Consider the following 25,515-nt stretch of genomic DNA (forward strand, 5'->3'; position numbering starts at 1 on the left):
TGGTCTTAATATGTAAAATGAAGATTTTGAGTATATGTTGGATAAAGTTGAATCGATTATAGTTGGATTCTTTGCAACGGACCATTTGGGATATTTGTTTAAGTTTTGATTCTTTGGCTTAGCTTAATTATGTAGAGTGATGATGTGGGGCTTAGGCGTTCACTTGGAGCTTTGGAATATGGTTATGGTTCTATAACCTAATTCCTTATGTGTTTATATAACAAAATAATAAATAGTTAAAGATGGAGATGACAAGGGATTTGTAATTTAATCCAGTTAAGTCCTAAACCTAAACTACTCGGATGGTTAGAAACTAATATGAGTAAAAGTATTAAGTGTAACGGTTAAGACTAGAAGAACAAGAGTTGTAAATTATCTTAATAATCTTAAGTCAATAAGTGTATATATATATATATGTGGTAGGAATGCATAAATAGGCTCTGGGTTCATTTAGTAATATAATTAGATAATTAGTGTTTGTCTATGTATTATAAAATACTTAAGTGTGTTATAAGGCTATGCTTAGCTTGATAAGCATTGTACGTGTACGTGTATGTGTGTATACATAAACATACATATGCATGTAAATGTGTTAAGTATATGTGGTTAACAATGACAATAAGATATAATAATAATAAATAAACAAGATAAGACGCAAACCTATAACTAGTGACTAATCTAATAATAACTTAAGGTGTTTAGCTAGCTTTAGAAGCGAGTGACGTGACGTGTGAGCATGCGGGTAGTTTATGTGTCATAGAGTATAGAGTTCAATAGCATAGTCTAATGTTACTAATGTTTGCAGGATCGTGTCATAGTTGGAGACTTCAACGGGTTCTCCAATGTAGAGTTCGAGTCGTGAGTCCAATGCAGCCAAGGTGGGTATTCCACTCACTGAGAAAATATATATTTTTATATGTATTGGATTGATAAAAATATATATATTGTTTATGAAGCTGAACCAACCATATGATGAAATGTATATGCTTTGAGATGATTTATTAGTTTCGATTATGTTTAAACTATATCAATGATGTTTAAGAGATAGTGCAAGAGTGAAAAGTATTGACTAGATTTAAAGTGTTAAGTTCTGCGGTTGAGATTTAAATTATGCAAATTGTTTGAGAACATGTCATGTTGAAACTGCGTAGATTTGATAAAGAAACTAAGTTTTGAATGATTTCAAAGTGTTGGGTAAAATGCTGGATTTGTTTAATTTTAAAAGGACGTGATTTAACAACTGCATGATTTCAGCGTGACACAGTAGTGAAATATATACTGGTCAAGCACGGAACATTGAGCATGTAGTATAGAGCATACATACCAGCAGTATCAGTATATCAGCAGCATAATAGTATCAGCAGCATATCAGTATATCACCAGCATAACAGTATCAGCAGCATAACAGTATCAGCAGCATATCAATATCAGCAGCATTATTAGCCCCAGTTCATGCATAGCATATATAACATTGTTTTGTGAGAGATGTTTTTATGTTATGAGTAGTTTTACTAGACGTATTGGTATGCATAAGAGTCTTTATGAAAAAGATCTTACGTATATTTCTATCGGATAGTCATGTGTTAATATCATACATTGAACTTGAAAGTACATGGATACATGACTACCCAGGTGCGAGTAATGACATGTCTATGAGTAGGAAGGTTGACTGTTCTTGTTCATCAGGAAAGACGTGTTAGCATGATTGAGTTTAACTCTAGTACTCTCATGATCTACTGGCGTCAAGGCACGAAGCTGAAATATGATTAGAGATAGTGTTGCGAGTGTTTTGTTGAAGGATGTTATCCTAGTACGGAAGAGTAAGATGCCATGTTCTTTGCTTAAGACCTATGTGTATACGTGATATCTGTGATGGAGTGATCGTGTGCACATATGTCCAAGCGACCGGTGAAAAGTATTATTATAGAGGGGTCTATATGTAGAAACTTCCAAGGAGGGATGTCTGGAACTTCTACATGTTTTCACAGCTATATAGTATGTTTTAAATGATTTCTGAATAGTCGGTGTTTGCTACATTAGCTATTGGTAAATTGTGGCTAATATAGTGCTCGCACGACTAAAAATAAAATAAGGGTTGGTTCTTTGTGAAAACTCAGTTAGTCTTATACCACTGAGGTCTTAGTATGAGGTATACTAAGGCGGTGAACTCATTATTTCACCTATGCGGATGTGGATACCACCACAACCGTGTAGATGATGTTTCTTTGGCTGCAGGTACTACGGTATAATCGATGGGTCGGTAGCAGTGTGCTTGGGATATTATGACTGAAGCTCGCCGCGACAGTTGTAATTGTTGGACCACGGGTTGTCCACTATTTTATAGGTTTGGTATGACTTGTGACGTTTGTGTCACTTATTCTTTGTTAAGCCATTATTGTTATAGTGTTAATAAGACTCAAACATATAGATGTTAAATGGCTCTTTGTTGTAATTAACTTGTGATAGATGTATGAGTTGTAATTTCCGCTATTCAGATTTATGTTTCCGCTGCATAGATAGATGTATGTTATACTCTGATTATCAGGTACATGTTATGGGGCATGTGCCATATGTTGGCTGAGCGACACGTAGTCGTGCCACTGCGATGACTCGTTTTATGTTTGTATATATATAAAAAAAAAAAACGGGTCGTCACAGCCAACGGGTGCTCTGCCGGTCGGACTTGTCACTAAGCTCTTACACAAGCAAAACATGTCAGGCTGCTTGCATAGCTTGTAGGAGAGCATAGAGAATCTGAGTGATATTTACATTCAGCCAGACCAAGACAAAGACATTATGCTAAATCCAAAAGTAGCCGTTAATTTCTGGTGCTGAAGTCCCTCCCCTCTTGCCAAGCGTTGAGCAGTCAAATCCGTCCAGGAAATTTTATAGGTGTAGAGGCAACCACGGCTACGTGTCTCATGACCAGAGATCAATTTGTCCAGCGTGCAGGAGTTCAATGACCAGCGAGGTAAGTTGCGTAGACCCACCAAGCGATATCAAGGCATCCTCTTCTGTTGAGTGAGGTTACGTGAAAGGGGTTATTACTTACATGGTGCTGGATGATCTGGACGTGAAGCCCATGTCCACCATCTCTGCTATCACTTTACTTAGCAAATTTAATGTCAGGGACGTAGGGGCTGTTGAGGAGAAGGTGGTCGATTTCGGCATGGATGAGGTATATATAGCATTCTCCCTCTTCTTTCTGTGCATTTGTTAAACCTATGGATGCAGCTGTCATAGAAACAGCCCAAGCCACTGCCACTGAGGTAGCACACATGGCACCAAAGGCAACTGCCAGCAAAGTAGCAACACACATGGCACCAACGGCTACTGCCAGCAAAGGAAAGTCTCAAGACTTGCGTGGAGACAATCAGCCAACTGTCGATACTGCAGACATCACAACTGCCAATGCTGCAGACATCACAGCCACCAATTATGCAGCATATCATGCTGCGATACACACCACAAAAGGGAAGAAAGGGAACCGAGATATGTGCAATCAAATGCATTCAACATTGATGCAATCAGATCACAATGATAGATCACAAAGTCATGATATCAAAGGAAACTCGCCATGGATACATTTGACACACTGCCTGCCGTGCTCTTCAAGTATACAAAAGTATAGCCGTTGCACTCACAAGGAAAGAAAGCTGGAGGAGATAATTTCATTATAATTAATTACACGTATCAATTCTGATTTGACTGTAAATTAGAATTATAGTTTTCCTTTCTCTGTTTCTATACAGACTAGTATATATTGATGTAATTGGTTACTTTGAAATTATTGAATAAAAATTTCCCTCAGTTTATCACTTCCTTTAGCATTGTCAAATTAATGCTTCGTTTATTTGGTTCTGTTTGGGTTTGTAATTTCTGTTTGGTGAACATTGAACAATAAACTCGTTTTGTTAAGGGTAGTTCTGGTTTTACAAGTTTGGGAATTAACTTGAAATAACTGGTCTTCTTTGGAAGCAATTTGTGGGAATTTAATAGCAGATATCACCTAAAAACATAAGCTTAGGGTATTGCTCATTCATTTGGAACTCAGTTATTTCAGCACAAATAAAAAAAAAAAAAAAAAAAAAATCAGTAGTAGAAATATGATAGGACCCCCCTGATATTCTTCTATAATCATAATAATTGTATTTGAGTGTAATCCCTCTCTATTTTTAGGAATTATTTGGTAATAATTTTTTTCCTAGAATAAGTTGAAATCCTCTTCAAAAGAGGATATAAATGACGACATATGGCAAATCATCACTAAAAACATTAACTGTGTGCAATATATAATTGAAGGTGGATTTCCTCCAAGTGGTCAATTGCAAATTTGATTCTAGCAAATTAAATATGGGAACGACTGGAATTGGGAAATAGCAAACCCATCATCCCAAGTCCATGGCCCTCCAGCATCCATGTTTCATGCACGTTTGCTGCCCACCTACTCATCAATAGCTTACTAATTTTAGTGGAACATTTGTGTATCATCTTTCTCTTCGTTTTGCCCAGTCATATATAATCTATGTTTATTATGAAGCGGCAAACATGTCTAAGAGAACAGAAAAGGATCAGGCAAAAGAAAAAGAAAAAATGCTGTGTAGAACAAGTTCTACACTTCTAAAAGAAGTTGAAATCGACTCCTAGCCTGAATTATAATTGGGCTATTAGAATGAAGGTTTAGTCACGGGATGATTTTGAAGTTCCTTTTTCTGGTCTGCGCGCATTTTCTCTTTTCTTCTATCTGTTTGTACTTTCTGTAGTAGGTGTTTGAATAAAATGTTTGCTCATAAAAAATGGGAAATACTGGGATATATATTACACATGATGACTATTTTGTTCCTTTCTGTTGTTAGGGTGTGAGATTGCTCGTGGCTTCTTTGCAATCGAAGACTGTTCTGACTGATGTCTTCCTGCCAAAGGATCGGAACCATACTGCATATTACTAGTAATTCCAGCAGATGTTGAATGAAGGCAGTGTTGCTGCTTATTGCTCTTTTAATTTCAAGGCGCAAGAACTCTGGGATATTTGATCCAAAAAAGTATATTTGAGAGTGGTATTTTTGGTGTTTTAGTCGCAACCATATATGTTTCTCGATCATGTTCTGTTTCAAGACCTTCTTTGACGTTCTATGTTAATCAAACATTATCTGGTGTGGTAATATATATATATATATGCTTTTTATTTGTTTGTTAGCAGCAAATGCTTTATCAAATTAATAAGTTAATTATAACCTGCTATTGCCGAGGATAATCCCGAGTTTGGATGACCTATACAACTCAGGTACAATTTGGTTGGATTGAAACTAACCCGATCATATAGTTGCCATGCATGCTCGTGGCTTTCCAACTCATGTTACGTCACTATATAGAATAGGTCGTCGTGAAAGTCGGATTAAGAAATAGCCAATCCTTCCTGAGTGTTTGACTATTGGATGCTCAAGTTGTAAGTAAGGGCCATGTCCCATGTGATTATTCTAGACTCTAGCCCACCAGAACATATGGAAATTCAGCCTCAGAAAGAAGAGTAATGTTGCTATTTATACAAATTTCGCACTGGTTGTGACGCAGCATGTTATAGGTAGTTTCTCATGTCAATCACTTTAATTTTTTTTTTTTTTTTTTTTCTAAAAAGCCACTTAACATACAACATGTTGGCGAAGGAAAACTCTAAAGAGTAACAAGAAAGAAGTTACAGTAAAAAAATTTAAGCCCAACCCAACTATGAAATTGTTGGGCCATTTGGTATTTAAAGACACTTCTAGCGAACAGAGACCCTTCGGGACCCTAATGAAGTTGAAGGACTACCTAGAAATCTGTCCCCTTTTATATTTTTTTTTTCTCTAGTCTGTTTTGCAAGTTGGAAAATATATACAATTGTTTAAAAAAAAAAAAAGAAGAAAAAAAGATGTCCGGAATTTAATTCTAATTAATCTCTTGAGCATATGCAGTCCCTCTATCACAAATGTGTAAGATGATAATCTGAAAAGATTATAGCTCAAAAATATAAAAAAGTTGATTATTAGTAACTTTTCAAATAAATTACAGGGATAACTGAAAAACAAAATAGAAAAAGTGGATAAAGCTTGTCAAAGAAGTGTCCTAAAAAGAAGCCTCGAGCAAACTCAGAACCTAAAAACAGATCACACAAAAGGAACAATATTAGATATATAGTTGTAAAGCCATATCTACAATTAAGAAAATGGTTTATTGTTCAATGTTCAAAAAAATATGAAGGAACTGTCAGCAAAAGAGGCATTAGATAACTCATAACAGGAAGTAAATTAATGAAGCATAGAAAGAAAAGAATGACTGAAATACCTCATCCACTCCAAAATCAACGACTTTCTCCTCAACAGCCCCAAGGTCCCTGACATTAAACTTGGTAAGTAAAGTGATAGAAGAGATGGTTGACATGGGCTTCACCTCCAGATTATCCATCACCATGTAAGTGATCACCCCTTTCACGTAACCTCCCTCACTAGAAGAGGATGCCTTGATATCGCTTGGCGGGTCTACGAAAGTTTGCTCTTTGTTCATTTGATTCCTGCATGAAGGACAAATTGCTCTCGGGTCATTAGCCACGTACGTACAGTTGTAGTTGCCACACCTATAAATTTTACTCGCTGTATATGGCTGCTCAACGCTTGGCAAGAGTAGAGGGACTGTAGCACCAGAAATGGCTACTTTTGGGTTTAGCAGAAAGTTCTTGTCTTGGTCTGGCTGAAAGTATCTATCACTCAGATTCTCCATGCTCTTGTACAGGCTATGCAAGCAGCCTGCCATGTTTTGCTTTTCTAAGAGCCTAGTGACCGTTCCGACGGGCAGAGTGAAAATGCTAAACAGTAAATCAACAAATTCCTTGTCTGCTTCAGCAAAGAGCACCCGTTGGCTCTTTTTCTCGATCAAAAGCTTCAGGCTTACCTTGGTTGCTGCCATTTTAGGTATGTATGTCAATGCTAATTAAAGAGGTTTCAGTCCAGTAAGACTGTAAGTGCCCTCTATTGGCTTGACCGTTACCCTTTTTATAGTGCTTAGGGTATATGGAATTCACCATTGGAAGTGCCTTCGTTTGCTACCCCTTGCATTTGCAGTAACGATTCATGAACCTTCAATTCGGGACTTGAAACAGTCAAATAAACATTTCGGATTAACCATCCAGATTTATTTATTTATTTATTTTTATGAGAATGAAAAAGTTTAAAATAAAATCTGAACTATTAAAAAAAAATTGGTAGATGTATGAGAAATATCTGAGTAAACACACAATTTGAATTCATTCAATTCTCTTACTTTTTAATTTTGAAAATTAAATGTCTGAGTTTTCGATTATTCGTAATAGATTCATCCTTGAGTCTACCACGCGTACAAATTTATTATAGACCGTTAGTGCCAAATCAACATTTTTACTTAAAATAATATTTTTGTTATTTTATTTAAAATTAAAATCTAAAAAAGAAATTTTAAAAATATAACCTAAAAAAAGAAAAAATTAAATTAAAAAAAAAAGTCTTCTTCAACCTCTAATTCCTCTCCTTCTTCAACGTTGTTCAACCATTAAGAGCATTACTAGCAGCTTCCCTACATGGGTTCCCTTCCCTACATTTTAGGGAAAATTTTAAAAAAGTCAAAAAACCAATCCTACAGCAGCTTCCCTTCCCTTATATGTTCCCTATGATTGCTACAGTGCTTCCCAATGCATTGGGAAGCACTGTTCACATCCCAATCAATTGTTTATTCTAAAAATATAATCTCTCTCTTACTTTATCTCTTTCTTTTCTTACTTTTAATTAAAGTAAAAGTAACAAAATAATATTTTAATGATATAGGGAAAAATGAAGGGAAGCTGCTGTGGGGTGTTTTTTGATAGGGAAGCAAAAAGTAGTTTTATTCCCTACATTTAGGAAAAATGAAGGGGAAGGGAAGGGAAGCTGCTAGGAATGCTCTAAGTGCTCACGAAAGAAAAAGAAAAGAAACGCATGATGATCCCATGCTTGAAATCACCGACATTGAGGTCATGATAAGAGTGGTTGTGTGAGCTGGAGGGGACAGAAGTGACGTAAAGTGATAAGAGTGGTTGGCTGATAGAAGGATCTGGAGTGTTGCGGGACAGCTCAAAGCGCAGCGTTTTGGTGTAGGTTGATGCAATCAAAGTGCACCGTTTTATCTTGTAACTGCATGTTGTATAATTGTAGGAAACGCACAGTCCAGTTGTTGGGCTTGTGGTACGCGTTTTATGGGCTTCTGTTAGTACGTTTTATGGGTTTCTGTTAGTAGATTGGTTAGTTGGTTAATAGTTGTAAGGCTTATAAAAGCCCAGGGAGGAAGGTAGTTGATTTTATCGAATGTATGAAGAATGTGGAACTGTTTCTTGGAGCTAAGGATGAGCTCGAATCACCCTAAGATGGAGTCTTGCTGAACTCGAATCAGCCTTATTTTCAATATTACAGTACAATTTCATTTCTTTCCCTATCCATTTCTAATCTTCCATCACATATATATCTACAAAAATTCCAAAAAGAAACATTTCCATTACAAAATATGGTCATCGATCATGTGATTTGATTCGTACCATATATATATATATATATATATATATATATATATATATATATATATATATATATATATATATATATATATATATATATATATATATATATGTATGTATTACCCGCTTGAAATTTTGCATATTATAAATTTATAACCTTCAACTTGAAGGTACTCATGCATAGTGTTAGGAAATCCACATTTCCCGACAAGGGCATTGACCGACCAAGAAAGATCCAAGCAGCCCGAGTGTCAAGTGCATTATTGACCGACAGAAAGCAATGATTATAAGGCAGGCTAAGGGACGTGATTAGGTGACTAAACCCCAAGAAATTCGGAATTCACTGAAAGCCCACACCTAACCAGTAATAAGTCAGCTTGTCAGTCACTATTGAGAGTATACATAAACACTGCTCATGTCAGAAGAAGTGATGTCCCTTAAAAGCCGGAATAACCTTACCTAGCCATAATTACAATGACCTATAAATAGCAAGACCCAAGTACTAGGTAAAAAAAGGATTTGAACTCTCTCTCTCTCTCTCTCGGTTCTTTTTTAATCTCAAGAAATCTCTCTCTAAAAATAAGTGTGAGACTAATTTGAGCGTCGGAGGAGAACCGTGGGAAAACCCACAACGTGTTCTTGTCTTTTTTGCAGGGTATCATCCATCTTTTCTTGGTAGCTGGAATCGTTACGTCTTCAGTTGGCACTACATTAACACATAGTGATCGAAAAAAAATTCATATGGATTTTCTTTTGTAATCACTTTAATGCAATCTCTTTTTTTTTTTTTTTTTTTTTTTTATTATTATTATTATTAAATGGTAATGGTAGTCTTTCAACAAAGTAATGAATTCATTAATTATCATATTTGTTAGATAATTAATGAATTCAACAAAGTAAAGAGCTCTTCTCTTTTTTCTTTTTCTTTTTAACTTTTGTGGGCCCGCGAAGCCTAATATTCGTTCTTTTACTTTTATTTTTATTCTATTTTTATCCGTTCTTTTACTTTTACTTTCTTTATTCCTTCCTTCCTTTCTTTCTTTCTTTCTTTTTTATTTTTTATTTTATTTTTTTACTTAGTTGAAAATTCTTTGTTTTGTCAATAGTCGCCCAAGCCTAATAAGTAGCTTGACCTTGACCTGGTGCAGTTGGTTGCCAATAAAGTTCTGTTCTCAAGCCTTTACTTTGGTCGGTCATGAATACCTCAAGCTATGATTCAGCTGAGGAAAGCAATTTCTCTCTCCCAAAACTTGTTCAAATGTGAAATGTTCTTCTGTTTGTTAAAATAGTTTCTTCTATATTTTATTGGAAAATTCTCGCTTATTCATTTTTTATTTTTTTATTTTTTTATTTTTTTTTATAATTATACTTTTAAATTTTAAATAATTTCAACTTAGTGTATTCATATTTAAATTTTTTCAATTTCACAAATCCATTAGAATTTTTCATTAAATCCTATCAAAATTCTCAAAATACTTATATTCTTTTTTTTTTTTTTTAAAAAAAGAAATATATAATTTTTTTTTTTAAGAATTCAGGCACGGGTATTTTTTGCAAATTTCGTTAAATCTTGACCAACGCTTAAATCCTTAATTTTTTTTTTCTCTTTTACCTAAAAACAAGAAAAGAAATAATCGAAAAAAAATATATATTAAATTAACACTTTCTAAAGTTTAAGGGTATGATTGCAAAAATGATGAAAGATCAGTGATGATAAGTGAAGTTTTCCCTATTTTATTTTATGTTCTCAAAACTAAAACATTCTTTAAAACACAAAAATAATTGTTAAATCACCATTTATCCTAAAAGCTTAAGCTTGAGTGTTGGCTCAAACTCCATTTTTAAGAAGTGAGGCCCAACACATAGAATATTTAATTGAAATGAAAGGTAAATGAAGGAGATAGGGTTCGAACTCAAGATCTCTAATCCGATATCATGTTAAATCATTACTTATCCTAAAAGTTTAAGTTGTTAGGAAGAGGTAAATTTAATCATTTAATCAATACTTTAACAATAATTTTCACCTTTAGATTACATCAAAACACTTTTTCAATTAAAAAACAAAAACCAACCCAAAATATATTGAGCTCTTTTCTCACTATTCGCAAGCTTGATAACATAATAGACAAAACAACATCAATGTTGAAAACACAATGCAATTATGCAAGTGCTCAAAAATTTTGGCCATATCTCCCAACTTCTAAGATTTTTTTTTTTTGACATGCCCAACATCAATTCTAAGAATTCTAGCATATAGTTGAGACGTACCCATTAAGAAACTTTCACGAAACAGGACATATCCAAAATCCAATCTTATTTATTTAATTTTTTTTTTTCCATTTTGAGAAATATTAAAACAATTGACAAGATCCTATTGTATAGACTATAACACAATAGGATTAGAAAACCCTAATACATAGCTTGTGATATTGGAGTTCCATATAGACGATAGACATAAGCCCAAGCGGTCAAGGAATTAATGAGAAGCCAAGATACTGAAGTAGAAGAGGACCATAATGCAGTAGCTAAAGTCCTAGTTAATATGGGTAGCCAAGGAATAGTCCCACATGATCAAGTAGAAGAAGAAGTCTAAGCGGAAGTAAACTAGAGTAGAAGTTCTATTATCTTCTCTAGTACTGAAAAAGTGTTCTGGAACTTCCTTAGTTTTAATTTTATTAGCTTAAGTCGATGATCAAAATTATTTTGTTTGTACTTTGTGCCTCTGGAATTTGCTTGGTGTAACTGTGCTTTTGAATTAAGTGTTTTGATGAATGACAGATTGCCTCGTCTGCAATCTCGTCCGCAACTCATCCAAATGAGCTAACTTTCAAGGCCATAGATTGTCTCGTCTGCAGAGCGTACATATGAGCATGTCTTTAGAAGAGTCACATAATCGCTTGTCTATAATCTCGTACACCGCCTTATTTTTCGGAAGAAAATTGTTTTCCAAATTTGACTGTGACTAGGTTTCTGAAGTGTATTTAAGAGACTTCTTAGGCACAATTTTTTAAGTATTTCTAAGCCTAGAATTCTATGTACTAAAAGAGAATTTTAGTTTTTAGAGCTATCATGCTTTATCTCTTTTAGAGTTTGTTCGTTGTAAACCATGCAAAGTATTCGTCAACTTTTGAAGCTTATCAGAGTTCTGATGAAGGAAATAAAACAGAAGAATTGGTAAGAGGTTATAAAGGGACTATTGCAGTAGAAGTTAAGTGGGTTACTTGTCTTATATATACAAGAGAGTGTCAACTTAAAAGTGAATTAATTTTTGATTTGGCTACCCCGTTCAAAGAATTTTCACTTCGTCACCAAATTCCTTGTGTTATTTTTTATTTTTTTATATATTTGGTAAATGTTTGTGTGGTTGTTAAATTTTAAAGTCCGTATTATATTGGCATACACCTATTCAACGCTCATTCTAGGTGTTGGTTGCGGTCTAATTTATATTTTTGAGCTATATCTTTTCAGATTATCTTATACATACGTGACAGAGGGACCGCATATTCTCAAGGGATCAATTAGAATGAAATTCTGGACACCTTTTTTTATTTTTGTGTTTATTGAAAACAGATTTTTGATAATAATAATAATAATAAAAGATAAATAAAAACAAAATCAGATTTCCGGGTAGTCCTTCAACTTCATAGCATCTGGAGGGGTCTTTGCTCGCCACAAGTGTATTTGAATGGACGCGTCATAGGAAGAATTGGTACGCAAAGAGTTAAGGCGTCTCACAAAGAAAGAAAAGAGTATCTTACTCAAGCAATAGTTCAGAAAAATATAACTCCTAATTAATTATTAATCATTATTAATTATAAGGCTAACAATTTATTAGATAACATAAAACAACGTTGCACTTTAATTGAACTCTGACAGAGTTGAACTTTAAAACAGAGTTGGACTTGAACAACAAATTAATAAAACAACTAAAAGATCAGGAGATAAAAGACACTTGATAACAATTAATTCATTGCCATCAGAAACGTAATCCTTGATGATTTGCGCGCTGAACTAATCCAAACCTTTGATAACAGAGCATGTTGTTGTTGGTAGTAGAAAATTAGAAATAGTAGACCAATAACAAGCAACAGTGCCTCCATTCACTTACGTACAGTCATTGACAGTATGGTTCCCATCCTTCCGAAGGAAGACATCAGTTAGAACAGTCTTCGATTTGAAAGAAGCCAGGAGCAATCTCACAGCCTAACAACAAACCAGATAAAGGAAAAAAATAGTTATCATTTGTAATAATCACACTGACGCTGCCATATCCCACTATTTGCCTCTTCATTTTTTGGTTTTGAACAAACATTTTCTTCAAACACCTACTACAGAAAGTACAAACATATACAAGAGAAAAGTAAAAAAAAACTTGAGCTCCAAATGAATGAGCAATATCCTATGCATACCCATGTATTAGGTGATATATGCTATTACATTCCCACGAACTGCTTCCAAAAAAGACCAGTATTTCATGTTTCCATACTTGTAAAACCACAACTACGTACCCTTAACAAAACGAGTAGTTTATTGTTCAATGTGAACCAAAAAGAAAAAATAACTGACAGCAAAAGAGGCATTCGTTAACTGGAAGTAAATGGAGAATATGATATGAGGTTTTAATGAACAAAAAGAAAGGGATGACTGCTATACCTCATCCATGCCGAAATCGACCTCCTTCTCCACAACAGCCCCTACGTCCCTGACATCAAATTTGCCAAGTAAAGTGATAGCAGAGATGGTGGACATGGGCTTCACGTCCAGATCATCCATTACGATGTAAGTAATCAACTCTTTCACGTAACCTCCCTCATTAATAGAGGAGGTCGATGCCTTGATATCGCTTGGTGGGTCTACGTAACTTACCTCCATGGTCATTGAACTCTTGCACTCAGGACAAATTGATCTCTTGTCAAGAGACACGTAGCCGTGGTTGCTTTTACACCTATAAATTTTCCTGGATGAATTTGACTGCACAACGCTTGGCAAGAGGAGAGGGATTTCAGCACCAGAAATGGCTACTTTTGGATTTAGCAGAAACTGTTTGTCTTGGTCCGGCTGAATGTAAAATATTTCTCTCAGATTCTCTATGCTCTCGTACAAGCTATACAAGCAGCCTAACATGTTTTGCTTCTGTAAGAGCTTAGTGACAGTTCCGACCGTCAGAGTGGAAATGCTAAAGAGGAAATCAACAAATTTCTTGTCTGCTTCAGCAAAGAGCACACGCTGGCTCTTTTTGTCTATCGAAAGCTTCAAGCTTACCTTGGTTGCTGCCATTTTAGGTATGACAATGCTAAAGAGGATCCAGTCCAGTTAGTGCCCTCTACTAATGTTACCCTTTTTATAGTACTCTTCAGGCCATACGGAGATACAAATTTCCTATAAAGTTGTAAGAATTCTTTGAAATTCGACTATGTAAATATCACGTGTATTTTGAAATTAATATGAAAACACTTTCTTTTTTTTTTCGAATGCTATTAGAAATAGTACGGGAGAATAATATTAAAAAATATATATATTTTTCACATATTAAGAAGCACGTAACACTTTATAGACACTGAATTAAAAGAATTTCCTGAAATAGAAATTTCTGTACATACGGAAAATTCACTCTTGTAATTAAGGGATCGGACTTCTTTTGCCCGCTACCCTTTGCATTTGCAGAATGCATTCACGATTCGAGGACTTAGAACAGTCAAATCAACATTTTGCTGCAAGGGACTGCTGATTTTCTCAATGGAAAATCCCTTTCCAATTTTGGCCACAAATCAATGAAAATGGTGTATATCTTAAAGCGCAGTGCAGAGTACATAATTTTCTTCCCAAAATACATGAAATATGATCATGACTATGTGATTTGATTCTCACCATGGACAATACGTATGAAATTGTGCATATTATAATTTTGAAGAGGTGCATAATGAAGGTAAGATTCGGTTTGATGAATTTTCTTTAGAAATTACTTGAATGTAGTTTTTTTAAAACAAAATAATGACTTTAATTGTTATCATATATTTTTGATTGCAATCAAATTAATTACGAGTTTGAAAGAAGATGATAAACTTAAATAATTAAATTATATATAAAAAGTAAAAAGTAAAAGGTAAAAGGTATATATACGGAAGTTGCTCTTCAAGCAAGCATATATGCCTTTCTTTTCCGAAAATTTCGTTGAGCTCTTTTCTCACTTTTTGCCCAGGCTTGCTAATATAAGAGACAAAACAACATCAAGGCCGAAAGCACGAAGCAAATGCTCAAAAATTGAGAAATGCAAGACATTTAAACACTTTTTTTTAGAATTTGATTCCAACTTGATATGTCACAATCCTATGAGATTGTGGCATAATTTCCAAAATGATAGATCTCTTAGAATTGTGACATATCAAGTTGAAACCAAATTCTGTAAAAATACGTTTAAATGTCTAGTATTCCTCTAAAAAAATTATGGCCATTTCCAATCTCCCAACTTCTAAGATTTCTAATAGCTGAAACCCGGCCATTAAGAAACTTTTACAAAACAGAACATATCCAAAATCCAATCATAAATTTTCTCCACACTGGGAAAGTAAAGCCGGACAGAATAGTGACTATTCTGCAGGCTATTCAATAGGCAGTTTGCAAGGAAGAAAACAAAGAAAATTATTCCAAAACATAGAGACAATCTCTGAATTTCAATGAAAATATCAATAATCAGTAGTGCCGGAAAACGCCCACAATCCGGGCTAATACAGTTGAAAATTCGACCTTTAGTAGGGTTTTACCAAAAATAGCAAAATCCTAATAACCCTAAGAAAACGAAATTCAAAATAAAATAAGTAGGCTGCCAAAAATCTGGCCCAAATTGGACTCAGAATCACCTCTTAAACAATAAATGAAAAGTTACAATAAATGGAAAATTTTTTATTATCTAAAATTAGGTTTTTTGAAGGGAAAACAGTAGATTTTAGGCTCGAAACGAAGCACACCGAATGTGCATGCCGAAGGGAGCTTTCCAAATTGAGGTCATATGTGGGAATCGGACACTCGTAGCCAAAGTTATGGCCAAAATATTGTCGCGCATTCGGAAATTGTCCAAATTAGGCTAGATCACGATTTCTTGCCAATCTTGCGCTAATGTGCCCACTCCAAGTAATTCAGCACCATCAACGTACAATCTGACAGCTTAGTATCGTCTGAACTCGAATCTCCCTTCATCAGAAAGATTAAAACAAAAGACAATAGCCCAATACATAGCTTGGTTGCCAAGAAACCAAAAGAAAATTTAGGACCCATAAAAAGCATTTCGTGAATCAAAAGGAAAAAAAAAAAAAAAAAAACACGAAGAAGAAGATGAGACGGAGTAGAACACCGACCAATGGTTTACTTTAGGTTTTACAAAAATTCTTTTTAGGACACTTCTGCTGGTCGTTCTAACAATCCCTTCGAAGATTTATAATTAGTGAAATACTTAACATGACAGCAACGAAGGTAAGCCTGAAGCTTTTGATAGACAAAAAGAGCCATTGAGTGCTCTTCGCTGGAGCAGACAGTAAATTTGTTGATTTCCTCTTTAGCATTTTAACTCTGCCCGTTGGAACTGTCACTATGCTCTTACAAGAGGAAAAGATGGCAAGCTGCTTGCATAGCCTGTACGACAGCGTAGATAATCTGAGTGATGATATTTACATTCGGCCAGACCAAGACATAAACTTTCTGCTACACCCAAAAGTAGCCATTTCTGGTGCTAAAGCCCCTGCCTTCTTGCCAGGTGTTAAGCAGTCATATGCAGCCATAACAGCCGGGAAATTTTATAAGTGTGGCAGCAATATGTTCTGTTCGGGCGCGGCGGTGGCTAATGACCGGAGAGCAATTTGTCCGTCGTGCAAGAATACAATCAACTACGAGCTAAGATACGTAGAGCATCCACCAAGGAATATTGTGACGACCCGTTTTTTTTTTTTTTTTTATACAAAACGTAAAACGAGTCTTCACAGTGGCACGACGATATGTCGCAAAGCCAACATGTGGCACATGTCTCATAACATGCACTTGATAATCAGAGTAACATCTATTTAACTATGCAGCGGAAAATATAAACCTGAATAGCGAAAATTACCACTTATACATCTATCACAAATTAATTACAATAAAGAGCCATTTAATATCTATCAGTTTGAGTCTTATTAACACAATGATTACATAACAATAATGGCTTAACAAAGAATAAGTGACACAAGCGTCACAAGCCATACCAGACCTATAAAATAGTGGACAACCCGTGGTCCGACAATTACAACCGTCGCGGCAAGCTTCAGTCATAATATCCCAAGCACACTGCTACTAACCCATCAACTATACCGAAGTACCTGCAGCCAAAGAAACATCATCTACACGGTTGTGGTGGTATCCACATCCGCATAGGTGAAATGATGAGTTCACCGCCTTAGCATGAAATACACTAAGACCTCAGTGGTATAAGACTAACTGAGTTTTCACAAAGAACCAACCTTTCTTTTATTTTTAGTCACGCGAGCACTATATTAGCCACAATTTACCAATAGCTAATGTAGCAAATACCGACTATTCAGAAAACATTTAAAACATACTATATAGCTGTGAAAACATGTAGAAGTTCTAGACATCCCTCTTTGGAAGTTTCTACATATAGACCCGTCTATAATAATACTTTTCAACGGTCGCTCAAACATATGTGCACACGATCACTCCATCACAGATATCACGTATACATATAGGTCTTAAGCAAAAAACATGGCATCTTACTCTTCCCTACTAGGATAACATCCGTCAACAAAACACTCGCAACACCATCTCTAATCGTGTTTCAACTTCGTGCCTTGACGCCAATAGATCATGAGAGCACTAGAGTTAAACTCAATCATGCTAACACGTATTTCCTGAAGAACAAGAGCAGTCAACCTTCTTACTCATAGACATGCCATTACTCGCACCTGGGCAATCATGTATCCATGTACTTTCAAGTTCAACGTATGATCTTAACACTTGCAACCATCCGATAGAAATATACATAAGATCTTTTTCATGAAGACTCTTATGCATATCAATTCGTCTAGTAAAACTACTCATAGCATAAAAACATCACTCATAAAACAATGCTATATATGCTATGCATGAACTAGGGCTAATAATGCTGCTGATACTGATATGCTGTTGATACTGTTATGCTGCTGATACTGATATGCTGCTAATACTGATATGCTGCTGATACTGTTATGCTGCTGATATACTGATACTGCTGGTATGTATGCTCTATACTACATGCTCAATGTTTTGTGCTTGACTACTATATATTTCACTACTATATCACGCTAAAATCATGCAGTTGCTAAATCACGTCCTCTTAAAACTAAACAAATCCAAAATTTTTATCCAACACTTTGAAATCATTCAAAACATATTTTCTTTATAAAATCTAAACAGTTTCAACATGACATGTTCTCAAATTCAAAACATAGTTTCATAAAACATAAACAGTTTCAATATGACATGTTCTCAAACAATTTTGCATAATTTAAATCCCAACCACAGAACATACTCAAACACTTTAAATCCATTAACACCTTTCACTCATGCATCCATTCTTAAACATCATTGATATAGTTTGAACATAATCGAAACTAATCAAATCATCTCAAAACATACATTTCATCATATGGTCGGTTCAGTTTCATAAACAATATATATTTTTTTTATCAATCCAATACATATAAAAATATATATTTTCTCAGTGAGTGGAATACCCACCTTGGCTGCATTGGACTCACGACTCGAACTCTACATTGGAGAACCCGTTGAAGTCTCCAACTAAGACACGATCCTGCAAACATTGGTAACATTAGACTATGCTATTGAACTCTATACTCTATGACACATAGACTACTCGCGTACTCACACGTCACATCACTCGCTTCTAAAGCTAGCTAAGTATCGTAAACTGTTATTAGGCTAATCATTGGTTATAGGTTCTTATTATATCTTGCTTATTAATTAGGAGATGCATTTACTATTTTATTTGCCTACATATTATTATTACATCACATTACCATTGTGAATCCATTAATGGTTTGTTGCTTATTTACTAAGTTAACAATATATATTTAACATGTATGCATGCATATGTATATATACATATACATATACAACTCTTAAACCTAACCGATGATGCACTCAAATACTTTGGGTACAGGGATAGGGGAGTTATCTACTAAATAGTCACATAATGGATCCATAGTGTAATTCTGTGTTTCTATAGGCTTACTAGCTTATATTTACAAACTTAGGGTTATTTAAGTAATTAACATCATAATAGTTATCCCCTATGATATTAACCTTAGACTCTATGCTTATGTCTTAATTCATTTCTTATCCTTTAAATACAATTACTAATACATTTAATACTTCTATCTTTATTAGTTCCTAGCCATCCAAGTAACTTAGGTTATGGGACCCTAATCTTACTTAACACATTAACCTAACAACTCATATTAGATTAGGTTATAATCTTTTTTATAACATATCCGTTTACTAAAGGAAGTTTAAAGCACAAACATGAACTCCTAACATCAAAACCAGCCCATTGACTGCCCCCTTTAACCAAAAGAATCCAAATATACCAACCTCAAGCCTTACACCAATTCATGAATCAATATACTCATACAAGCATAACAAGAAATCTAACCATCAATCATAGCTACCATTCAAATTAAGTTCTAAAATAAACACTATTCGTAATCGGTTAACTTATCAAAACAATCCCTTAAAATTCATACAACATTAATCATAATTATTACAATCTATATTCCAACAATAATCCAAGATTCTCCTACGACCAAACCTTCAACATCTATGGCCATCCATCAAACCCAAAGCTCTCAAATATTAACCCATATCATCCATAGGCAACATAACCAAAAATCAAAGAGACCAACTCCAACATCAACAACTCATTCGGTCAACAACAAAATACATCCATTAAAGCCTCAATTCACATCCATAAACATTATACTCATTCTCTATCAAGTAACCATAACCCAACGTTACCACTCAATTTAAAACTCCCAAACCAATCCATCAAAATTACACTAATCAGCCCATCATCATAACAAAAGCCCCAAAATTCACAAACAAAACCCTAGATTCAGATTTAACAAAAGCCATAGCAATCCACCTAATTTCTTCCCAAAACTTAACCCAAATTCTGAAAATCATCAACCATAACCGGGGAAATAAATCCAAGCTTCAACACCCACGGATTTGGCCAAGACCCACAAAATCCTAGAAATTCCATACCAAAGCCACAACTAAAATCAAAGGATCGGGCTACCCGATTTAGTCGACAACAGCAACTAAAATACCCACAAAACACCAAGTTCAATCCCAGTTTCCAAGATAAAATCTATCGATAATAACCCATAAACTCAAAACCCCCAATCGGTTTTAACAATAGATCAAGGGAAGGTTCAAGTAAAAATCAAAGAAAAGGAAAAGATGTCTCACCAAAAATCGGCTCTGGTTCGTCGGAGAACCCGCCAGAAAACCACACCTAAAGGGTCGGGTTTCACAGGTCTCGGGTCACGGATTGCACGGGTTTCAGGTTACAGGTTCCCTCTCCCGGGTCATCTCTGGTTCACGGGTTCACTGGAGATCGCGTTGCCGGCCTTCTCTGGTCTCGGCGGCGTCACCCACCGGAGGATCGGGCTCCATCTCCCTCAACTCTCCCGATCTCAATCTCAATCTCCCTGCTCTCTCGGTTTCATCTCTCTGTCTCGATCTCACTCTCTGCTCTCAACTTTCTCTCCGATCTCCCTCTCAATCTCTCGATCTCACTCTCTCGTCTCTCTCTCTCTCTGTGTTAGGGTGAGTAGAACAAAGAAGAAGGAAGAAGAATAGACGAGAAAAGAAGAAAAGAAAAGAAGGAAAGAAAAGAGGAAAGGGGGGGGGGGGGGGGGGGGCTGTGCATGAACTTAAGGGAGAAGGGGAAGAAAGAAAATGAAAGGTGGATAGAGGGATCAGGTGACGTAGGGGATAAGGGAGAAAAAGAGGGGAAAAATTACTGGAATGCCCCTCAACTTTAATTCTTTTATTTGTTAATTGGTATTTAACCCTCACATTAAATCTAACTACATTTTTCCCCTTACCTTAAACCCTTTATTTTTCAATTATATAAATATAATCACTTAAAATCTATTATTAATCCCATCTATTTAATAAACATAATTTATAAATCACTAAATTTCATATTTAATTTCTTGGTCTTTACAAATATCAAGGCATCCTCCTCTAGTGAGGGGGGTTACGTGAAAGGGTTGATTACTTACATGGTGATGGATGATCTTGAAGTGAAGCCCATGTTTGCTATCTTTGCTATCACTTTACTTAGCAAGTTCAATGTCAGGGACATAGGGGCTATTGAGGAGAAGGTGGTCGATTTTGGCATCGATGAGGTATTGCAGTCATCCCTTTCTTTCTGTGCTTTACAACCATCAAATGCTTCTTTTTGTGCCAGTTGTTTTTTCTTTTGGTGAACACTGAAATAATATAAACTCTTTAAATTATGTGTAGTTGTAGATATACGAGTCTTGACAAATGAAGTACCAGAGTCTTTTTCGGTGGTTTGAGGGGGTTATGTATACTTTTCCCAAAGAGTTTTATAAAATGTTCCATAGCAATGGATAGGGTTGTTCTATTTATATTTGATCAGTCTGTCACTTTACATGACCAACAGTAATCCAAGATAGTTTACAAAAGAGTTTGGCTGAAGTTGAAAAACAAATATAAATGATATCATAAGTGTCAAGCTTCTAGAAGATACAGCCCTCCCAAATCATGCAGATCATACAAAATCCTCCCTCTGTCCTACGCCTACAGCAGATACACAAGAAGACACACAAGCTACAGGAGTAAATGAAGATTGGATCCTTAGTTTCCTTACACAATGTTTATTATTTCCTGATTTCCGACTGTCTCTGATCATGCATAATTCTCTCCATACTTGGTCCTCACTCAACGGAAGTCTACTATAATCTCTGCAAACTTTCCTTATGTATATATGTTTACCTACTTGATTGTATCTGTTAGAATAGAATATTTTCCTTCCTTGTATATTGTTATTTTTCCTTCTCTGTATTGGTTGTACACGATTATAAATATGAATGCATACAGTGTTTTGGTCAAGTCAACCAAAACAATTCCCATATCAGATTTTCATGGTATCAAAGCTCAATACAGCTAACGCTCTTCAAATGGCTGATTCTGGTTCTTCCTCTAAAATATCATCCTCTAGCGCATCAGTTGATGCACCTTTGATCACTTCCACACTGCCCAGTGCTCCACAAGTTGTTGGTATCAAACTTGATGGACCGAACTATTTAGCTTGGGTAGCACAGTTTATGCCCATCCTCAGGACTCATGAAGTTCTGGGGATTGTGGATGGTTCTGAGCCTTGTCCTCCAAAGTCCCTAAATGATTCTTCTGATCCGAATGGTGTCAACCCAGCTTATGCGGTATGGCAGAAAAAGGACCAGCTTGTTTTGAGTTGGATCCTCTGTTCTCTGTCACCTACCATTTTGTCTTCAATGTATGGTCTAAATACATCTAGATCCGTATGGGCATATCTAGCCGGACGATATGCAGATCAGTCACGATCCCGCATCTCCCACCTAAAGCGTCAACTCCAAGCGCTCCAATAAGGCAGCAAAACATGCACGGAGTACCTGAACCAAGCAAAAACGTGGGTTGATCAACTTGCAGCAATGGGAAAACCTGTTGACGATGATGATCTTATTTCCTTCATCATAAGTGGTTTGAATCCTATCTATCACTCGTTTATTGCTGCCTTTTCCTTAGCTAACCGAAGCTGTGAAATGTCCTTCACTGATTTCCAATCAGAGTTGTTAAGCCATGAAATACTCATAGACAATCAAAACCATCAAATTGTTCCCCATGAGGCCCCTGCCTTTGCTCTTTATTCCAACAAACTTGATGCCTCTGATTATAAACAGCAGCCTACCAGATTTCCTTCTCATTCCCAAGGCTTCACCAGACCACCAAATCCTCATTATAACAAGCCTTCTTATCCAACAAGGGGTCCGGCTCGTTCCTCAGGCTACCGAAGTGGACCACCTTCAACCAACGCAGCAAGACCTTCGTCAAGTGACTCACCAGGATTACCTCCACGCTCCCCGTGCCAAATCTGTGGAAAAATTAATCATCGAGCCCTTGATTGCTATCACCGCATAGACTACTCTTATCAAGGCCGACTTCCACCTCCCCAATTGTCTGCAATGGTGGCCCAAAAAAATGCAGCATATGACACTCAAGAATGGCTCGCCGACAGTGGTGCTAACACACATGTAATTGCTTCTCCTGAAAACATTGCTGACCCTCAACCTTTTGATGGTAGAGACACTGTTGGGGTTGGCAACGGTGCAGGTTTGGCTATCACTAGAATTGGTTCCTCTTTGGTTTTGTCTAATTCCTCACATGATTCTACATTTCATCTTAAAGACATTGTTCATTGTCCTAAAGCCTCGACTAACCTTTTATTCATCAACAAATTCTGTCGTGACAACAAATGCTTCTTTATACTCACTGATTCTTATTTTTGTGTTAAGGACAACAAGACAGGAACCACCCTCCTCCAAGGACCGAGTGAGAACGGGCTATATCCACTTCACCTTCATCATTCTTCTGCAAATAAAATGAAAGACTTTACTGCTTTCCTTGGGGTCAAAACTACAGATATAGTTTGGCACCATCGATTGGGTCACCCTTCTGCGTTTGTTTTTCAATATCTCCACAGTCATCAACACCTTCCAGTTTCTGGTTTCATCAATAAATCCCAAGTCTGCGACTCCTGTCAACTTGGAAAAGCCAAACAACTCCCTTTTTTCGATTCTGCAAGAGTCTCCAGTGCTCCCTTAGAACTTATTCACTCTGACGTTTGGACCTCTCCAGTTCATTCAATGAGTGGCTGTAGGTTCTATGTAATCTTTGTCGATGACTGTAGTAGGTTTACTTGGTTGTATCCCCTTATTAATAAAAGTGAAGTGTTTACTTACTTTGTGAAGTTTAAGCTTCTTGTTGAAAAACAGTTTTCCACTAGCATTAAACAACTTCAAACCGACAATGGTGGTGAGTACACTTCTACTCAGTTTAAAACATTTCTTGATCATAATGGAATTTTTCACCGCCTTACTTGTCCACACACCTCTCAGCAAAATGGAATTGCTGAGAGGAAACATAGGCACATTGTTGAGATGGGACTCACCCTACTTGCACAATCTGGTTTGCCCACCAAATTTTGGGTTGAATCTTTTTTAACATCCACCTACCTCATCAATCGGTTACCTACTAAAGTCTTACACAATGAGTCTCCCTTTTCCAAGCTCTTTGGAAAACCCCCTGATTACTCTTTTCTTAAGGTATTTGGAAGCCTTTGGTATCCCCTCCTTTCGCCCTTATGGACAGCACAAGCTCTCCTTCCGCAGCAAGCCCTGCATCTTCTTAGGTTATTGTCTTAATCAACGTGGCTATCGGTGCTTTGACCCTCACTCTCATAAAATCTACATCTCTCGCCATGTAGTGTTTGATGAAATGAAGTTTCCTGCTAAGGATATGCCCCTCACACCTGGTTCTTGCAAATCCACGGTTCCTGTTGATGACTCCCCCATTACATTGCTGTCCCTTCCATCACCCCCACGACAGAACCATACCATGCCATTCCCCGCTGCCCCTGTGTTGTCTTCCGATTCCCTGCAGGTTGCTCAACCTCCGTCCCTGCAGCCTTCTGCTCACTTGCAGCCTGATCCGCCCATGCAGCTCCCTGACTCACTGCCATCTATTTCTCCCCCACTACAGTCTGCCCTTGCCCCCTCTTCCCCGATTACTCAACCTGCCAGCCCTTATCTAGAGCATGCCACCTCACCTAGCTCCCCTTCTTCTTCTCCCTTCTCTGACTCTGATTCATCTTCTCCCTCTTCCACACAGTTGTCCTCTGTTTCCCCTGTCAACCCTCCAAGAATGCTCACTCGCTCACAAACTGGGCATCCTAAACCGAAAACCTTTCATGATTTCACTCTTTACCACTCTGTCAAATACCCTCTTAAAGTGAGGCAAGCTGTCCGCCATTCTCTTGAACCCACTACTTATAAGCAAGCTGCCCCACACCCTGAATGGTTATCAGCCATGCAAAATGAATTCGATGATCTGATTTCCAATTGCACTTGGACCCTTTGCCCCAGGCCTTTCCATCAAAAGGTTGTTCGGAATAAGTGGGTTTTCAAGGTGAAACAGAAACCAGATGGCAGTGTAGATCGTTATAAGGCCCGACTAGTCGCCAAGGGGTTTGATCAAACCAGCGATGTGGATTTCTTTGAGACTTTTAGTCCTATGGTGAACCCTGTCTCCATCCAGATCATTTTAGCTCTTGCTGTTCAGTTTGACTGGCACATTCGGCAGCTTGACGTGTCCAACGCATTTCTTCATGGTGTGTTGGATGAGGAGGTCTATATGGAACAACCTCATGGGTTCCTTGATTCTACCCATCCGGACTATGTCTGTCGTCTACATAAGTCCATCTACGGGCATAAGCAGGCACCCCGCGCTTGGTTCACTCGCTTATCCACTGCCTTGTTGGAGTTGGGCTTTACTGGCTCTCAGGTTGATCACTCCTTATTTATGTGTCATTATGGTACTACTCACATTTTTCTGTTGATCTATGTAGATGACATTATTGTCACTAGCAATCATGCTTCCTCCATTGACATGCTCGTTGCCAAACTCAAATCTGATTTTGCCATGAAGGACCTTGGGTCTCTCCATTATTTTTTGGGCATTCAAGCTGTTCGAACTGCTGCTGGTCTTCATCTCCGCCAGTCTAAGTATAATGCTAATCTACTGCGTCGCATTCACATGGATGAAGCCAAACCTTATGCTGCCCCCTGTCT

The 25,515-nt window shown here is 36.7% G+C and overlaps 2 protein-coding genes across 2 annotated transcripts; both read right to left on the reverse strand.

Moving 5' to 3' along the window:
• Positions 1-6,102: 6,102 nt before the first annotated feature.
• LOC133863397 (uncharacterized) lies at positions 6,103-6,983 on the reverse strand. The gene is made up of 2 exons (XM_062299338.1): positions 6,322-6,983; positions 6,103-6,132 (listed from the first exon to the last, which is right to left on the reverse strand). Exons 1-2 carry the CDS (start codon positions 6,937-6,939, stop codon positions 6,103-6,105), a joined length of 648 nt encoding a protein of 215 aa, XP_062155322.1. The 5' UTR covers positions 6,940-6,983.
• Positions 6,984-12,393: 5,410 nt separating this feature from the next.
• Positions 12,394-13,892, reverse strand: LOC133864673 (uncharacterized). Its single transcript, XM_062301074.1, has 2 exons — positions 13,205-13,892; positions 12,394-12,754 (listed from the first exon to the last, which is right to left on the reverse strand). The coding sequence occupies exons 1-2, from the start codon at positions 13,826-13,828 to the stop codon at positions 12,656-12,658; spliced, it is 723 nt and encodes a 240-aa protein (XP_062157058.1). The 5' UTR covers positions 13,829-13,892; the 3' UTR covers positions 12,394-12,655.
• Positions 13,893-25,515: the final 11,623 nt, after the last annotated feature.

Source organism: Alnus glutinosa, chromosome 3, assembly GCF_958979055.1.
Source record: "Alnus glutinosa chromosome 3, dhAlnGlut1.1, whole genome shotgun sequence".
Taxonomy (NCBI): domain Eukaryota; kingdom Viridiplantae; phylum Streptophyta; class Magnoliopsida; order Fagales; family Betulaceae; genus Alnus; species Alnus glutinosa.

Bases quoted from the DNA above. Each gene is read 5' to 3' on its own strand.
- LOC133863397 (XM_062299338.1), bottom strand. From the start codon at position 6,939: ATGGCAGCAACCAAGGTAAGCCTGAAGCTTTTGATCGAGAAAAAGAGC. The intron at 6,133-6,321 runs GTATTTCAGTCA...ATCTGTTTTTAG, and splicing joins TTGATTTTGGAGTGGATGAG to GTTCTGAGTTTGCTCGAGGC.
- LOC133864673 (XM_062301074.1), bottom strand. From the start codon at position 13,828: ATGGCAGCAACCAAGGTAAGCTTGAAGCTTTCGATAGACAAAAAGAGC. The intron at 12,755-13,204 runs GTATAGCAGTCA...GTTTGTTGTTAG, and splicing joins TCGATTTCGGCATGGATGAG to GCTGTGAGATTGCTCCTGGC.